Source organism: Carlito syrichta, unplaced genomic scaffold (assembly GCF_000164805.1).
Source record: "Carlito syrichta isolate Samal-C Ts95f unplaced genomic scaffold, Tarsius_syrichta-2.0.1 Scaffold314110, whole genome shotgun sequence".
Classification (NCBI taxonomy): Eukaryota; Metazoa; Chordata; class Mammalia; order Primates; family Tarsiidae; genus Carlito; species Carlito syrichta.
The window spans coordinates 85,521-103,307 of record NW_007258206.1 but is presented as its reverse complement, the minus strand read 5'-3'; the positions used below and the strand labels follow the sequence as shown (position 1 = coordinate 103,307).

At 35.2% G+C, this 17,787-nt stretch overlaps 1 protein-coding gene across 1 annotated transcript in view; it reads right to left on the bottom strand.

Annotated features, from left to right (window-relative positions):
- Window positions 1-17,787, bottom strand: part of LOC103273632 (threonylcarbamoyladenosine tRNA methylthiotransferase-like) — a 235,262-nt gene that overhangs the window by 164,759 nt on the left and 52,716 nt on the right. Inside the window, exon 3 of the mRNA XM_008071068.1 lies at window positions 1,928-2,108. Within this exon, the coding sequence (XP_008069259.1) occupies window positions 1,928-2,108 (181 nt within the window). The remainder of the gene's footprint in view (window positions 1-1,927; window positions 2,109-17,787) is intronic.

Sequence of the window (17,787 nt, the reverse complement as noted above, 5' to 3'; positions counted from 1 at the left end):
AAGACATTACAAGAAAACTATAGATCAATATCCTCCATGAAAAAAATGCAAAATGTCTTCATAAAATATTACCAAATCAATAGAAATACCGTATTAACAGAAATACATCATGTACCAAGTACAGTTTATTCCAGAAATGCAAGGTTGATTTAACATTTGAAAGCTATTCGATGTAGTTCATAATACTAACAGACTTAAAAGAAAAGGCACCATAAACAGGTGGGTTATAGAATGGAAGAAGATCTTTAAATTACCATGATCTACCAAGGACTTGTACAGAAATAACTCCTATCAGCAGGTGGGGTTTGGGGGTGGGGTAAAAAATGAAACTGGTAAGCCAACAGATAGTTGAGCAAATGATTTGAACAGGTAAGTCTTAAAAAAGGATATACAGATAACCAATCAACATATAAAAGACATTCAATCTCATTAGTTAACAGGGAAATATAAAACCACAATTAAAATGGCATTACATTCCCATCAGAATGGCAAACATTAAGAACATAATGCCAAGAGCTTGCAAGGATATGGAGCTTCTAGAATTTTATATACTGTTGTTGGGACTGTAAATTTATTCAACTATTTGGCAGTATCTAGTAAAGCAGATCAATTCCATTTCCTTTGACTAAGCAATTATACTCCTGGCTAGCCCCCCAGTGGAAAGATTTACACGTAAGTGGAACAAAAGATAAACACAAGAATACTGACAGCTGTATTAGTTGTAAAACTAATGTTGGGATTTTGGAAATACTCAATCCTCTTTAACAATAGGATAGATAAACTGGCATATGCATGCTAAAGATCACTAAATAGCAATAAAAATAGATGAACTACAACTACTTTTAAAGACACAGACTAGTTTTACCAACACAATGTTAAACAAAACAAACAAAACAAAGTCCCCCCAAACCGATAATTAAAACATTTGAACATAGATAAATTCTTTCATGTATATCAAAGTTTAAAATGGGTAAAACCAATGCATGGTATTAGAATGAGGGATAGTAGATTCCTTCGGGGAAGCAGAGAGGATGGTAAATAGAGGATGTGACAGGGTTCTTTGTGGTACTGAAAATTTTCTATTACTTGTAGTGACTGGTGGTTATACATAAGTATTTACTTTATGAAAATGCACAGTCGTATACTTTTCTGTAGGTATGTTATAATACAAAATCTTTTTTGTTAAAGAAGAAGCAAAGTTTAAACAAAGAATAGATTGGACAATAAACAGATAATAGTTGCCAGGAGCTAGGGAGGGAGGGAGCAGATGATTACAAAAGGGAAGAAAGAATTGGGGGTGGGGGTTTAGGGAACTGTTCTATATCTTGATTGTGATATATTTGCCAAAATTCATAGAACTGTACATTAAAAGAGTGAATTTTGCTGTATGTAAGCTATACCTAATAATAAATACCTCGTATATAAAAGAATGAATTAATCTATTCTATTGTATATATGAACATGAAAGGATAAAATTAAATTGAGGTTCACTGGAAAAGCAACATATACCTGAAAATAATTAGATAGGATTAAATCTATCCCATGAAGAAGTAGGAAAATCATGGGACCCCCAATAAGTTGTAGGGAAAAATGGAACCCCATTTACTCATAGATATTTAAATATCTTATTTCAAAACATCAAAAGTTTATCTTATACACACACAGGTAAATACTAGAGATTAAGTAAAAAAAAGTCTCCCAAAGTTATCTCAATTGACTCTTCAAAAGAAGAAAAAGTTGATTATATTTCAGTTGCCTAAGGCCATTTAACTCATCCATGGCCCCCCTGCCCCTGACCCCAACTTGGAAACTCCTCACATTTTGTAACTTCAGGGTTATACCATAAGCAAGTTGTATTAAGGTAGGTAACACTGCTGTATTTTTATAGCTATTGGCCAAAAAAAAAAATCTTAAAAAAAAATCTTACCACTTGTGCTGAGACTTGTTCCATTTTTGCAGCAGGAGTTCCTGGTCTTGGGTAAAACTGGTTAATAAAGAGGCTTGGAAATTTGTACTCTTCAACAAGTTTCACTGTTTCTTGAAAATCCTGATCTGTTTCTCCAGGAAAACCACAGATAATATCTGTAGCAATAGTTATTCCAGGAACTCTAGAGAATAACAAGACAAAAACATAAAAAGTTGAGGACAGGCCATAATTATTTTATTTCCTTGACATTTAAAATACCCATTTTTGTAATTAAAATTTATTTTTAAGAAAGGAGGGACACATGAAATAGTTTTAAAGAGTTCTAAACACTAAAAGTTTAAAATGAAAACCAGTGACTCCTTGCCATTCCTGATACACCCATTTTTGATTCTTTGAAATGGTTCTTTGTTCTTTCCTCTATATTTTAAAATAGATGCTTATTCTGCTATTTCTGTATTTATCAATTTGTTAAAGCACGAATTACTGACTTGTCTAGCTTGGTAAATGAGGCTTTAGCTCTTAAACTACTCTTTTCCTACTCTCTCAAAGTAAACCGAACAACTTTCAGTTAAAATAATAGTACAGTTGTACCAATAATACTTTGGTACATCTGTAGAAATAATGTTTACTGCAGAGCCCACTGGTACACAATCATCAAGTTTTGTTTGTGCACAACATTTAATTTTCTCAAGAGTTACAATTGCCTCTTTTATTTAAAAAATTGCTTAATGGTCTATGCACTTGTGCTGATATTTTCCAGAAGCTCCATCAGACCTATCGAAAACCAATACTATTTTCTAAACATTCAATGTGTCACATAATTCACCAGTTCCCTCTACCCCCTTATTTTTTTTCTAGAAATGTCACTGTTTTTATCAGGTATGAGCTACTTTTACAAAGAACTGTCATCCTTGAATGTTGCCCCTTGGCATCCTTTTTTTCACTCCCCTGTTTCCCTATGCCTTCTTTATTCTTGATTAGCTCCCCCTCACTCTGCTGGAGTGTGCTTTCAGAAACTTCATCCCGGAGAGTACCAGAGATATGTTTCTGTTGTCCTAATATATCTGAACATGTCCTAGGCGACATAACTCATTGGCAGTACAGTTGTGCATATCACTCCAAGTTGAAAAACCCATCAGAATTTTTTGTATTGTTTCTTTTTAAAAAAAAATAAAATAGCAAAATTGCTACCAGGATTCACTCTGAAGCATATTTCTTCATATGTACCCACACCACTGTCTTTTTGAAAGCTTTTTGGAAATTAACTTTATTCTCAATGTTTTTGAATTTTATAATAATAGGCCTTGGACTGGGTCTTGAAATCCTTGCACAAGGTACACTTCGGAGATTCATGGTCTTTTAGGTCTAGGACAGATTTTAATATTATTTAATAATTTTTCCCGGGGGCGACCCTCCATTGAACAACATAACTACTGAGTTGCCTTTCCAAGTGTTTTCTCTTTCATTTTCCATCTTTGTCCTTTTATTTTCTGGAAAATTTACTTGGGCATATCTTCCAACTCTTTTATGGAAGAAATTCAATATTATAGTTTACATTTCTTAGAGCTTTTTCTTATTCTCCAATTTTCCTTTTCACAGCATCCTCTTTTTGCTTTAGAGAAGCAACAATTTTTCTTATTTATCTCAGGATAAATAAGTTGCTTTTTGCAATTTTTCTTCTGCTCACTGTAATTATGTCTTTTGGTCTCTCTTGTTCATAGTTGATACTTTCCACCAATAAACAGTAGTTTTTTTCTATTTATTCATATTTAAGAGCAAAGCACTAAAGCTTTTTATTACAGAATGACTAGCTAGCAAGCTGCCTTTGTGTTAGCATCCTGGAAGTCATGTCTCTGTGGCCATTCAGTTTCTCCACATGTATGCTGCCTATTTTTTTTTTTTTTAGCAGTGTAACAATAACAGAATGACATTAACAACCTTAAAACATTCAATAGTCTGTCTGAATCCATGAACAACAGAGAAAATAGATCCAAACATGTCAAATCATTGAATAAATACCAAAAACAATTTTCCTATCACCTAAATGCAGTTCTATATAGACAAATAAAATAATTTATCTAATTAAGATACATGAAGTATTTTGGGGTACGAGAGAGAACAAGGGTGTATCAATGAGGACAGTCAAATTATTAGATTCCTAATACAGATTTTAAAAAAGTAACAACTTCGCATACTTTGTATACTACTTTAATGTCTGTGTGAAAGCATGAAAAATTTATTTTTAAAAAATATAAATATAAATAAGTATTTCTTCTTGCTCTCATCTAGTTATTAAATTGGCTGAAGTTTATCAGTGAGATAAATTCCAAGGCCTGGCAACTTTTCTCTGTGATGACAAATAGAAAAAGAGATTTATGTTCATACAGAAAAATAAAACAGTATATTTGAAGAATTAAAAAAATGTTTATTGTAATATAAACACATTTTTCTTCTTTAAGGGTAATTATAATTACATATGAAAAATCATAACAGTTATATGCATTTACAGTAATAGATAAAAAGACCATTTTCTTAGACTAACTAAAGAAGGTGGAACAGAAAATTTAGGTAAATAGTTTTCAAATAGTTAGTTTTATACCTGTCTTTTAACTATTTTTGATAAAAAGAAATCTACAACTAAAAATAAATGTGATAGATCACAGCAGATAGAGAAAAGTTCATCTTCCCTAGGAAATTAAAAAAAAAAAATCTTAGAAACTGCCTGCGAAATACTGCAAAACAAAGGTTATTGTCCTCATGAATGGCAATGAATTTGGCACTAGATTATGGGGTATTCCCACAGGAAAGTACCTTACTGATTTTCCCCCTATCCTTCTTGATCCATTATGGCTAAGCTCAGTATTATGCAACACCTGCTTACTTTGGCCTTAAGGTCCACATTGAAAAAGAAAAGACAAACCTTTAATGGAGTCATAATAAATTTAAAGAAGGGGATATTCAATGCATGGATATATTTGACAATCTATACAAAAAAGCTGACTGACAGCAGGAGAAGGGACAGCCAGTATGAATTAGTGACTTATACTAGTCAATATTTGAAAGTAAAAGCAGTTTAATTGGTTTCAAAGTATATAAGAATATAAACTGATTGCTTATAAAAGGTTCTTAGAGACTACAATTTATGTTAGATGAGGCTCAACTATACATTAATTTTATATATGCAAGTAATGCTACTTACATTCTTGAAAATGACTTGAATCTTCAGGTGAACCAACTGAAATCTCATTTTCACTGTTAATTTGCCTAGTAAATAATTTTCTTCAGTGTATGAAAAAAATTTAAAAAGTTTGAAGTAAAACAAATCCTAAATTACTAGCATATGATCTAAGTGCCTAAGAGGAAATAATATTAAACAGAATATTAATCCAAATGTTTAAGATGCTAATTCTGGGTAAATGCTGTTTTTGAGATGCCATGAATTTTCAAAATCCTGAAATTTTATAAATAATCATTTGCATAAATTTACTGACGCTGTGACTGTAATATATGTAATTACAAAGTAATATTTCCTCTTAAGTTTTAAAAACTTTCTGTGTATATTTCTTCATACTAGTTTTAGAAAATAATTCTGAAAGATGGAAATGAAAATGTTCAATTTGCTTAAATAACAGGGAAAAATTGACCTATTATTATTTTCTTGTATTTATTGGCAAAATTGATTCTTTAAATAACTTGGGAATAGCACAGGAAATATTTCAATTATGCATCTTACCCTGTAGGAAGTAGAGCAATGATCACTTATGAAGCTTTACCAGCATACAAACTGGTGGCTCAGCCTGTAATCCCGCGCCTTTGGGAGGCTGAGGTGAGTGGATTGCCTGAGCCCGCAGGTTCGAGACCTGCCTGGGCAGTAAGACCTCATCTCTACAATAAATCAAAAAATTAGCTGGGCGTGGTAGTGTGCGCTTGTAATTCTGGCTACTCGGAAGGCTGAGACGGAAGGATCGCTGGAGCCCAGCAGGCGAGGCTGCCGTGGCCAGGAGCAGCCACTGCACTCCAGTCTGGGCGACCGAGTGAAACTCCAATTCAAAAAAAAAAAAGAAGAAGAAGCATACACACTATTTGCTAGCTCTAGGCTAGGATTTAAGAAAGCCATAAATATTTGAAAAGTTAATTATTTAACCTTGGGTAAAAATGCATACATACACAAACTCTAAGCTTTGAACATTTGAAATACTACTTAAAATATTGTACTTTAATTCATTTCAGGATTTTTTCTTGCAGCTTGGTATTTCACTGGCAAAATTTAAAAAAGGATTATTCTACTTCATTCTTTAGATCAATAAATTATGAGCTTCAAATTCCACATGTGAATAAAGTAAGACTAATATGCATGCTATGTATCAAAAAACAGAAAGAGAAAAATTATCTGTAAAGGATTAGACCTACCAAAATTATTAGGCATAAACAAAGCATAAGTTTAAAAGAAACAATTTTTATCCTATGGAGATTCAATCTAGGACAATTATTCAATACTTTTGGGAAAAGTTAAAATGGAGGCAAGTAGGAGAGAAAAATATCTTGAACTCAATGAAAATGAAATAATGAAATCTAAACATATGGTATGCAGCTAAAGCAGTGCTTAGAGAAAAAATTTGTAGATTTAAATGTCTGTATTAGAAATACATAAATAATCTAGGCCTCCATGTCAAAAACCCAATCAAGAGGAACAGACCAAATTCAAAGTAAGACAAAGAGAAGAAATAATAAAAGAGAAGGAATCAATGAAATAGGAAACATAAGAGTAAAATCAATAAAAGTAAACAGTACATCCTTGAAAAAAAATCAATACAATTACAGTAATAGTAGTTAGACAGAGAAAAGAAGATACAAATGACCATTTTCAGGCATGAAGGAGGGGGCATCATTACAGATGCTACTAACATTAAAAGGACACTAAAAGTATATCATGAACAATTTTATGTCAGTAAATTCACAACTTAGATGAAATGGGTGAAATCTTTGAAAAACATAAATTATAAAAATGGGCTCAGGAAGAAAAAGAAAATCTGAATATCCTTTAATTTATTACAAATATTTGCAATTTAAAATATTGCCGGCAAAACAAAACAACACAAAATAAAACAACCCAGGCCCCAATGGCTTCATGGTGAATCCTATCAAACATTTAAGAAAGAATACAATCAATTCTATAGAAACGATTTCAAAGATAGATGAGAAGGGAACTCATTTAAAATGAGTCCAGCATTATCCTGTTATGAAAACCAGAGGAAGAGACTAGAAATAAACTCTAGACTAATATCCTCCATAAACACAGAGACAAAAATTCTTAACAAAATATTAGTAAACTAAATCTAGCAAAATAAAAAAAAAGATTACATATTGTGACCATATTTTTAAAAAATTTTATTTCAAAGTTGTAGGGTACAATTCAGGAGGAGGTATACAAGTACTCATCGTACAGGTAAAGTCTGGGCCTCCCTTTCACCACTTCACCTGGTTTGAGATCAAGTACCCTTACTGATGTTATGTGCCCTTCCCCTCCCTCTCCTGGCAGTTTCTAGTTACTGCCAATCCCTTTCTTATAGCATTACGGTCAATATTCAGGGTCCACTTATGAGTGAGAACATGTGGTATTCACTACCTTGTTTCTGTGATAAATCACTGAGTATTACAGGCTCTAAATCCATCCAAGTTGCTGCAGTCTGTAGTTTTGCTCTTCTTTATGATTATATAATATTCCATTTGTGTATATGTACATTTTTAAAATCCAGTCCAGTTTCAATGAGCAGCACAGTTGGTGCCATGCTTTTGCTAATGTAATAGTGCTTCATTAAACATGCATGTGTAGGTATCTTTTTTGTGTAGTGATTTAAGTTCCTCCAGGTATATTCCCAGAAGGGGGACTACTGAGTTTGTGTGGAAGGTCAATTTCTAGTTCTTTTAAGAATCGCCACAATGTTTTCCATAGAGGTTGAACTCATTTGCATTCTCACCAACCTTGCCAACCTCATTGAAACTGGATGTTTTCATTTTATTAATGATGGCCATTCTAACTGGAGTTAGGTGGTATCTCAATGTGGTTTTAATTTGTATTTCTCTGATGATTAGTGAAACGGTGCATTTTTTCATGTGTCTGCTGGCTGCTCATATGGCTTCTTTTGAGAAGTGTCTATTCAAGTCTTTTGCCCATTTTTAAATGGGGCTGTTTGTTTTTTTTTTGCTTTTGGCAAGTTTGAGTTCTTTGTAGATCCTGAATGTTAGGTCTTTGTCAGATATGCAGTTGGCAAATATTTTTTCCCATTCTGTGGGCTGTCTCCTTGCTTTCTGGATGGTTTCTTTCACTTTGCAGAAGTTTGTCAGTTTGATGAGGTCCCCTTGTCTATCTTATCTCTTACGGCATGGGCTTTGGGGGTTTTGATCAGGAACTGGTTGCCTAGTTTGATTTCCATAAAGGTGTCTCTCCCACATTTTTTTAAGATTCTTAAAGTTTGAGGTTTTAGTTTAGGTCTTTGATCCATTTGGAGTTGATTTTTTAATATGGTGATAGGTAGGGGTTCCTGTATCATTCTTCTGCATATGGTCGGCCAGTTTTCCCAGCACCATTTACTGAATAGGTTCTGGTCTCCCCAGTGGATATCGGTAGAGGCTTTGTCAAAGGTGAGTTGGTTGAGAAATTGAGGTTTTGCTTCCGGAATCTCTATCTTGTTCCATTGTTCTATATGCCTATTCTTGTACCAATACCAGGCTGTTTTGATTATCGTAGCCTTATAGTAAAGTTTGAAGTCTGGAAGTGTGATACTTCTGCTTTGTTTCTTTTGCTAAGGATGGTTTTGGTTATTTGTGGTCATTTATGTTTCCATCTGAATTTCTAGCTTGTTGTTTCCAGGTGTGAGAAGAATGCTGTTGGTAATTTAATGGATATTGCATTGAATCTGTAGATTGCCTTTGGTAGGATGAACATCTTAACAATGTTGATTCTTCTAATCTATGAGCATGGAATATTTTTCCATTTGTTTGTATCATCTTTGACTTCTTTGAGCAGTGTCTTGTAGTTTTTGTTGTAAGGATCTTTCACTTCTCTGGTTAAGAAGATGCCAAGGTATTTTTTGTGTGTGTGTAGCTTCTGAATAGGATTATGCTTTTTATTTGTTCTCTGCCTGTTTGTTGTTGGTGTGTAAGTATGTGACTATCTTTTGCACATTGATTTTGTACCCTGAGACTCTGTCAAAGTTCTTTATCAGTGCAAGGAGGTTTTTGATGATTCTTTTGGATTTTTGAGGTATAGGATCATATTGCCAGCAAAGAGGGATAACTTGATTTCTTCCTTTCCTATTTGGATACCTGTGATTTCCTTCTCTTGTCTGATTGCTCTAGCTAGCACTCCCAACACTATGTTGAACAGGAGGGATGAGAGTGGGCAGCCTTGTCTAGTTGTGGTTTTCAAGGGAAATGCTCCCAATCATGACCATGTTTTTATACCCCAGGAATGCAAGGTTGGTTTGACATTAAGTATCAATTAATGTAATACACTATATTAAAAGAATAAAGAACAAAATTAACATCTCATGGTGATCTTAACAGATGCAGAAAACTCACTGACAAATTAAACGCCCATTAATGATTTTTTAACAAAGCCTCTCAGTAAATAAGGAACAGAAGGAAACTACCTCAACCTGATAAAGAGCAGGTATAAAAAATCTACAGCTAATATGTAGGTGATGTGACCTTGTATGCAAAAAAATTAAGGAATCTAATGAAATTACTAGACTAAGTGATTTAAGTAAAGCAAAGGGATATAATTATATAAAAATCAACTGTATTTTTATATATTAGTAATGATCAATCTGAAAATGAAATCAAGAACTCAATTCCACTCTCAATAACATTAAAATACTTAGAAATAAATTTGAGGGGAAAAAAAGCTGTATATTAAGAGAAGTAAAGTTGTAGAATAAAGAGAAGTAAAAGCTATAGAATAGCCAAAACAATTTCAAAAAGAAGAAAGTTGGTGGAATTAACTTGTTTTAAAGACTTTCAGCTGCAATAATCAACACAGTGTGGCCCAAGTATAAGGAAACATCAATGGAACAATTTACAGAATCTAAAAATATACCAATACATAATATAGGGTTAATTAGTTTTCAATAAAATTAGCAAGGCAATTTAATGAGGGCAGCAGACAAAGTAAAGGCAGGAGATGAAGTGTTTTCAATAAAAGGTGCTGGAACAATATAATGCCATATGCAAAAACAAACACACAAATGTTGAGACCGCCTACCCTACATTATACACAAAAATCTTTCAATATGCATCACAGACCTAAATATAAGAGCTAGAATTATTAAACACTTAGAAGAAAGATGGGAGAAAATCTTTGAGGCTTTGGGTTAGATTTCTTAGCTATAATACCAACACCAAAAGCACGATCCATAAAAGAAAATCTGGATAAGTTGAAAATCTTACTTAAAAGATACTATTAAGAAAAAGAGGCCAGGCTCAGTGGCTTAGTCTGTAATCCCGCGCTTTGGGAAGCTGAGGTGAGTGGATTGCCTGAGCCCGCAGGTTCGAGACCCGCCTGGGCAGCTTGGCAAGACCTCATCTCTACAATAAATCAAAAAATTAGCCGGGTGTAGTAGCGTGTGCCTATAGTTCCAGCTACTTGGAAGGCTGAGGCGGAAGGATCGCCGGAACCTAGCAGGTCGAGGCTGTGGTGGCCAGGAGCCTGCCACTGCACTGCAGTCTGGCGACAGAGTGAGACCCCAACTCAAAAAAAAAAAAGAAAAAGAAAAAGATAAGCCATAGACTTTGATAAAATATTGGCAAATCATATATCTAGTAAAAAGACTCATATCCAAAATATATTAAGAACAGTATGGTTCACTACTAAGAAGACAAATAACACAATCATACAATGGGCAAAAGATTTTAACCAACACTTCACTAAAGAAGATATATGGATAGCTAATAATTATATAAAAAGTTGTTCAACACTGTCATTGGTCAGACAAATGCCAAGTTAAAAGCATAGAATAGGTCACACTAAAAAAAGACCAAAAAATAAGATGTTGGTATGCATGTACAGAAACTGAAACCCTTATCCATGTAGGTAGGAATTTAAAATGGTCTGTCACTTTGGAAACAGTTTGACAGTTTCTTAAGCTGTGACCCAGCAACTCTACTCTACTCCTAGCTATCTTCCCAAGAGGAATGAAAACATACATCCACACAAAGATTTGAATGTGAATTTAAACAGTAGTAATCTTTGTAACAGCCCCAAACTAAAAACAGTCCAAATGTCTATCAACTGTTGAAAGAATAAAGATGTGGCATATACCTACAATGGACACTTACTGGCAAATCATATAGAAAATGAATAAAATAGAATCAACTACTGATACATAAGCCAACATGGATAAATCTTAAAAACACTTAAATAAAAACAGATACAAATGAGAGAGGAGCTAGTCAGAAGTTGATTGGGTAGACAGAGAGGGAGGGTCTCGAGGAGACTTAACACCTGTGGGAATACCCCCTGTACCACCCCATTATATAACTGTTGGCTAAAAATGTGGTTAATGTGGTTAAGAGCATCTTCTCAACCCAGGATGTACTGCTAAAAGGGACTTTTTGCTATTTAAATGCAGGCACAGTAGCTTAACTAAATATCCTAACTTGACCTTGGCTTATTATAATATCATTAACATAGCATTTGTATTGCGTTTCCCCATTCCCTCCAGCGGACTTTTCTGTGGTACTTATGGGTAATACTCAAGATGGAGTAACTTTGGTTAAGGACCCTCATGCACAATAAAAATTGTGCAAATTGTTTCCAAAGTGACTGACCATTTTAAATTCCTACCTACATGGATAAGGGTTTCAGTTTCTGTACATGCATACTAACATCTGTTACTTTTTCGGTCTTTTTTTTAGTGCAGCCTTTCTACTCCGTCTTGAGTATTACCCATAAGTACCACAGAAAAGCCTGCTGGGGGGATGGGGAAATGCAATGCAAATGTTATGTTAATGATATTATAATAAGCCAAGGTCAAGTTAGGAGGGTCCTCAGGAAGTAAGGGGCAGATGAGATGTAAATGAGAGAAACACCCTCAGAAAAGATAAGATAAAACCACAAATTCCTAGTACTAGTAAAACATTTTGGGCTCCCTCTCTTTTCTGGAGAGCTTTGTTGCTAATAAACTCCTTCTTTCACTCATCTTTTGGTGCCTACATTCCTTAATCTTCTAGGTCATGGCAAAAGAACCTGAGGTTGCCGTTCTAAGCTGACAGCGAAGTCAAAAACTCCTGTAACACAAAGGATTACTTTTTGTATGATTCTATTTACATTCTATTTCTAGAGGAAGCAAGACTTAGAAAGCAGATCAGGGCTGCTTGGGAGTGATAACACGGTCTGACTACAAATAGGCTTTTGGAAACTTTTTGACACAATGAAAGCATTCTAAAACTAAACTGTGATGATAGTTGCACAACTACATATATTTACAAAACTCTGCAAGTTATACACTTACACTGGGTGATTACTGTATGCTATCTAAATTATACCCTCAATAAATCTGTTAAAAGTGGGGGGAAAAAACCTTATGAAGACAAAAATAGCAGGATTCTCCATAACTCCTTCTTCTTCTAAGAAGTTTCAATAGTTGAACTTTTGACAGAGTGCAAAGAATTAAATTGGAACAAATAGAGGCAAAAGACAAAGACGATAAAAGGCCAGGCATAAAGGAATGATGCCTTGTATGAAACCAAGAAGGACTTGAAGAAGGAAAACTTGGATCTATTTCCCAAGTACCATTACGTGGCAACAAGAAATCATTCTATTTAAACTGAGAGAAAAAAATTAAAGGAGAAACAATTCAATATTTTCAAACAAATTTAAGAATTTTTTCAGCAGCTCCAAATGTATTCTCATAATTTTGTTAACAGCTTCTTAAATGACCTGGGCTAAAACCAGAAAAAGCACTGAAACATTTAGATGAGGGCTGAAAAGCCATGAGTCACTAAGACAAAGAAAGACTAGTGTGACTTGGGAGTTCACCCCTAATCTTTTAACATGAATATCTTGGAGGAAAATCTTCCATTGATAATCCACCACAAACTAGGTGCATGATCTTGCGCAAACTACTTATCCTTAGCATGCTTCAGCTTCTTCTTCTATAAATGGATACAGTAAAAGTATTCACAGGTAAGATTAATGAGTTAATACATGTATTAATTGCTCGGGACAGTGCTTGCCACATAGTGCTTAATATGTATCAGCTTTATTATTGTAACCTTGTCAGACAGATAACAACAACTACCATTTATTATATAATATAAGGTGTCAGGCAATATATTAACAACTTACATCTTGTTTAATCATAACTTCCTATAGGACAGGTTCTATTTCAGTCACCACAAGAAACAGGAAAAGTACCATTAGGGAAATGAGATTCAGAGAGATAAAGTGCCCACAGTCATAGAATCAGTAAATAGTAAAGGAGGCATCTGATCTGAAGCTTGTCACCACTATGCAAGGCAGTCTTACCTTTTACCTATGTCACTGATATGCTCATTGCACTGATGGACTGTGAGCACTGGCTGATCATAAGTTCACAGAAAACAAAACTTATTATCAATAAAATAGTGATCTAGCAATTTACTACAATATAGTAAAACTTGCCTGTATTTCTGGAAGAGCATTTTAAAAAGAAGGTATCTATAGTCTGTAGAGATCAAATGACTTATGAAAGGTCACGGAACTATTGCTGATGGAATCAGAATTCCAACCCAAACCTTCTTCCTTCATCTGTGTTTTTTCCACTACTTACCTTGTGAGCCTAGAGGCGATTTAAGACCTAGATATAACCCAAAATAAGAATTTAGGCCAGGTGTGCTGGCTCATTTCTGCAATCTCAGCACTTCAGGAGGTTGAGGCAGGAGGACTGCTTGAGACCAGGAGTTCGAGACCAGCCTGGGCAACACAGTGAGACCTCATCTCTACAAAAAATAAAAAAAACAACAATCATTAGCTAGACACAGTGGCACCTGCCTGTAGTCCCAGCTATGTGGGAGGCTGAGGCGGAAGGATGGGGAGGTCGAGGCTGCAATAAGCCAAGATTGTGCCACCGTGCTCCAGCCTGGGTGATAGAGTGAGACCCCACTCTTGTCCCCCAAAAGGAATCTAGACCCAGATGGATTTGATCACAAGCTATCATACGGAGGTGATGCCCTCTTCTATAAAATGGGGACATCATCATATTACCTCCTGGATCACTGTGAAAATCAAGGGAAGTAATGAATATAAAGCATTTAGAAGAGCAGCTGTGCACAGCAGGTGCTGAACAGATGTGAATTTGCTTTCGTATTCCTTAAGAGACTAACAGAAGTGAGGAACAAACCTGTACCAACTACCCTGAATCTGGATCTTCCCTTTGTATCACACCTGTGGCCCATATTTCTGCTCACATTTCTTCTGTTATCTGGTACTGCAGATAAATATTAGAAAATTATAGAAAGAGTACATGATTAGACTATAAAGGACAATTAAACAAGGAGAGTTTATACAACATGACCACTATGATTTTCCTTATTACAAACAATATTAATTAAAACTGGAAGACAATGACATTACGTGTAAAGTATAAGAAATTCTAAAATGCTCTAGATCTGAATAATGGTCTGGACTCAGTGCAACCTGACAAGTCCTAAAATATCTAGTGAAGGAATCGTGCTGGCATTTAGTTTGTTTCTGTAAGTTTATTATGCTAAAAGTGACTGCACAATTAAAAACCAGTCAATATAAGATGAAAACTAAAAATAATCTTAGCTCAGACAAGTTTTTGTTTAGATAGCAGTTGTATACACAATTTTCTCTTTGGTCAAGTTTGTTTGTTCAAATGAATAAATGTCTGAGAATTTGTCCATCCATCCCTCTGTACATTCATTCATCCGTTTATCTGTCCATCCATCCATCCCCCTAACTATGGCATTCACTGCTTAAGTACTAAGAATCTCTCTTCTATTATAAACTCCTGAAAGTGGTGTGTGTATGTGTGTATGTGTATACACACACCATACCATACTATATATGAGTGTATGTGTGTTTGTATGTGTATGTGTTTGTCCAGTATGTTGCATGTTCATTTCAGGTAGGCATGCTTATAATGAATATAGTGCAAAATAAAGTGTTTTGCCAACACTGCCTTTTAAAAATATTACTCTGAGGTTTATTTACTTGGGGCCTGTGGGCCCTTAAATTGCACACAAAATCGAATGTAAATTTTTCTGGGGGAAGTGGCCATAGTTTTCTTCTGATTCTTAAAGGATTCTGTGACCCAAATATGATTTGTAAACATTTCTGTGAATGCTTTTGGGTCAACCAAAAAAAAAAAAATTGGGCAAAATGGGTTATATAGGGCAATGGGTAATCTTTTACCTAATGAGTCTGTGTACCATACTTTTTTTTTTTTAACAGAGAAGGTAAGGTTTATCTGACTGAGGTTAAACAAACATCTTTGCAGTGGTAGATTTAGTAGAATCTGTAAGTGAGCCATATGATATTGCTTTTGTTGTGGGGGGACAAATAAAAAACAGTCAGGTATCATCAGTTTCATATGGAATAGCCTAACATAAAGTCAGTAATATAAAATGAGTCACTACTCTATCAATTATCATATTATTTCAGAGATGATATACACTGGTGAATTGCCTTGGAGTCTCACACTCACATATTCTATACTGTAGTACTGAAGCTAGAAATCCAAAAAGTACATTTCCTAGGGGTTTTCTAGCAGTTGTCTTCCCATTAGGTCCTGAGAAAGGAGATGTGGCAGGGGCTGGAAGGGCCAGTGGAGGAGAAGCTTCTGTGTCTGTAGAAGTAGTTCCTTCTTGTTTCTGAGGCAGCAAGCTCTCGGCCAGTGCACTGAGCTTCTAGTGACACACACCCTTAGCCCTAGAGGCAGTAACTTCACTGTAGTTAGTACTCTCTGGTTACTGCATCTCCCTATTTTTGCTTTTCCAGTCTTCTAACATCTATGTAACCGATTTCTTATATTAAATATCCTCTGTTAAAAATACTTGCATAGTTTCTCTCCCTGACAGGATCCTGACCCAAGCAATCAAACTCACCAGTGTTTGTATTCTGCTACTTCAATGAGACCACGTTTACACAGGTCACAGTATCTCAGGATAAATAAATTAGAAACTATACTAAAAAGATAGGTAGAGAAAAACTTCAGCCCTATTTGTTTGGAAACCGAGTAAGAATATAAAGGTATTCCAAGGCCAGGGGTAGTGACTCACACCTGTAATACCAGTACTTCAGGAGGCCAAGGTAGGAGGATTGCTTGAGCCCAGAAACTTGAGACTAGCCTAGGAACACAGTGAGACCTTTTCTCTCTCTCTCTCTCTCTCTCTCTCTCTCCTCTCTTTAAGCATATTTTTTATTTTAAAATTGTGGGGTACAGTTAAGGGTTAGGTATACAAATGTGCATCGTTCAGGCACCCTTGTTGATAAGGGGTATCTGCCGTCCCCAGGCAGATATTGACTACTGTTAATCCCACCTCCCTTCCCTACCCCCCCATAGTTTCCCACCACTGTTAATTCTTTTCTTATAGTATTATGATAGATGTTGAAGGTCCACTATATGAGTGAGAACATGTGATACTCAGATCTTTGTTTCTGTGAGAGATCACTCAGTATTATAGACTCTAGTTCCAGGTTGCCGCAAAATTCATGATTTTGTTCTTTTTTATGGCTGCGTAGTATTCCATCGTGTATATGTACCACATTTTTAAAATCCAGTCCTCTGTTGATGGACAGCATGGTTGGTTCCAGGTTCTTGCTATTGTGAACAATGCTGTGATAAACATATGTGTACAGGTTTCTTTTTTATAGAGTGATTTGAGTTCTTCAGGGTATATTCCCAGTAGGGGGACTGCGGGGTCATATAGGAGGTCGATATTTAGAGCTTTTAGGAATCACCACACTGCTTTCCACAGAGGCTGCACTAGTTTACACTCCCACCAACAGTGTAGCAGTGTTCCCTTTTCACTACATCCTCTCTAGCATCTGTTATTTTTTGAGTTATTGATAATGGCCATTCTGACTGGAATTAGGTGGTATCTCAGTGTAGTTTTAATTTGCATCTCCTTGATGATTAGTGAGGTTGAACATTTCTTCATGTGTCTATTGGCTGCTTGGATGTCTTCTTTTGAGAAGTATCGGTTCATATCTTTTGCCCATTTTATAAATGAGTTATTTTTTTCTTTTCAGCACATTTGAGTCCCTTGTAGATCCGAGATGTTAGGCTGTGAAAGACCTTTACAATGAAAACTACAAAACACTGGTCAAAGAAATCAAAGATGACACAAACAAGTGGAAAAATATTCCATGTTCATGGATTGGAAGAATCAACATTGTGAAGCTGTCCATCTTACCTAAGGCAATCTACAGATTTAATGCAATACCCATAAAATTACCAGAAAGATTCTGCTCAGAGCTAGAAAAAACAATACTGGAATTCATATGGAAACACAAATGACCAAGAATAGCCAGAACAATCCTCAGCAAAAAAAAAAAAACAAAAAAAACAAAAACGAAGCAGGAGGTATCACTTTACCAGACTTCAAACTTTACTATAAAGATACAATAATCAAAACAGCTTGGTATTGGTACAGGAGCAGACATATAGACAAATGGAATAGAATTGAGATCCCAGAAGCAAAACCTCAATTTTTCAACCAACTCATCTTTGACAAAGCCTCCACCACCTACCACTGGGGAGAAGAGAACCTATTCAGTAAATGGTGCTGGGAAAACTGGCTGACCACATGCAGAAGATTCAAACAAGACCCTTGTCTATTCCCATATACAGAAA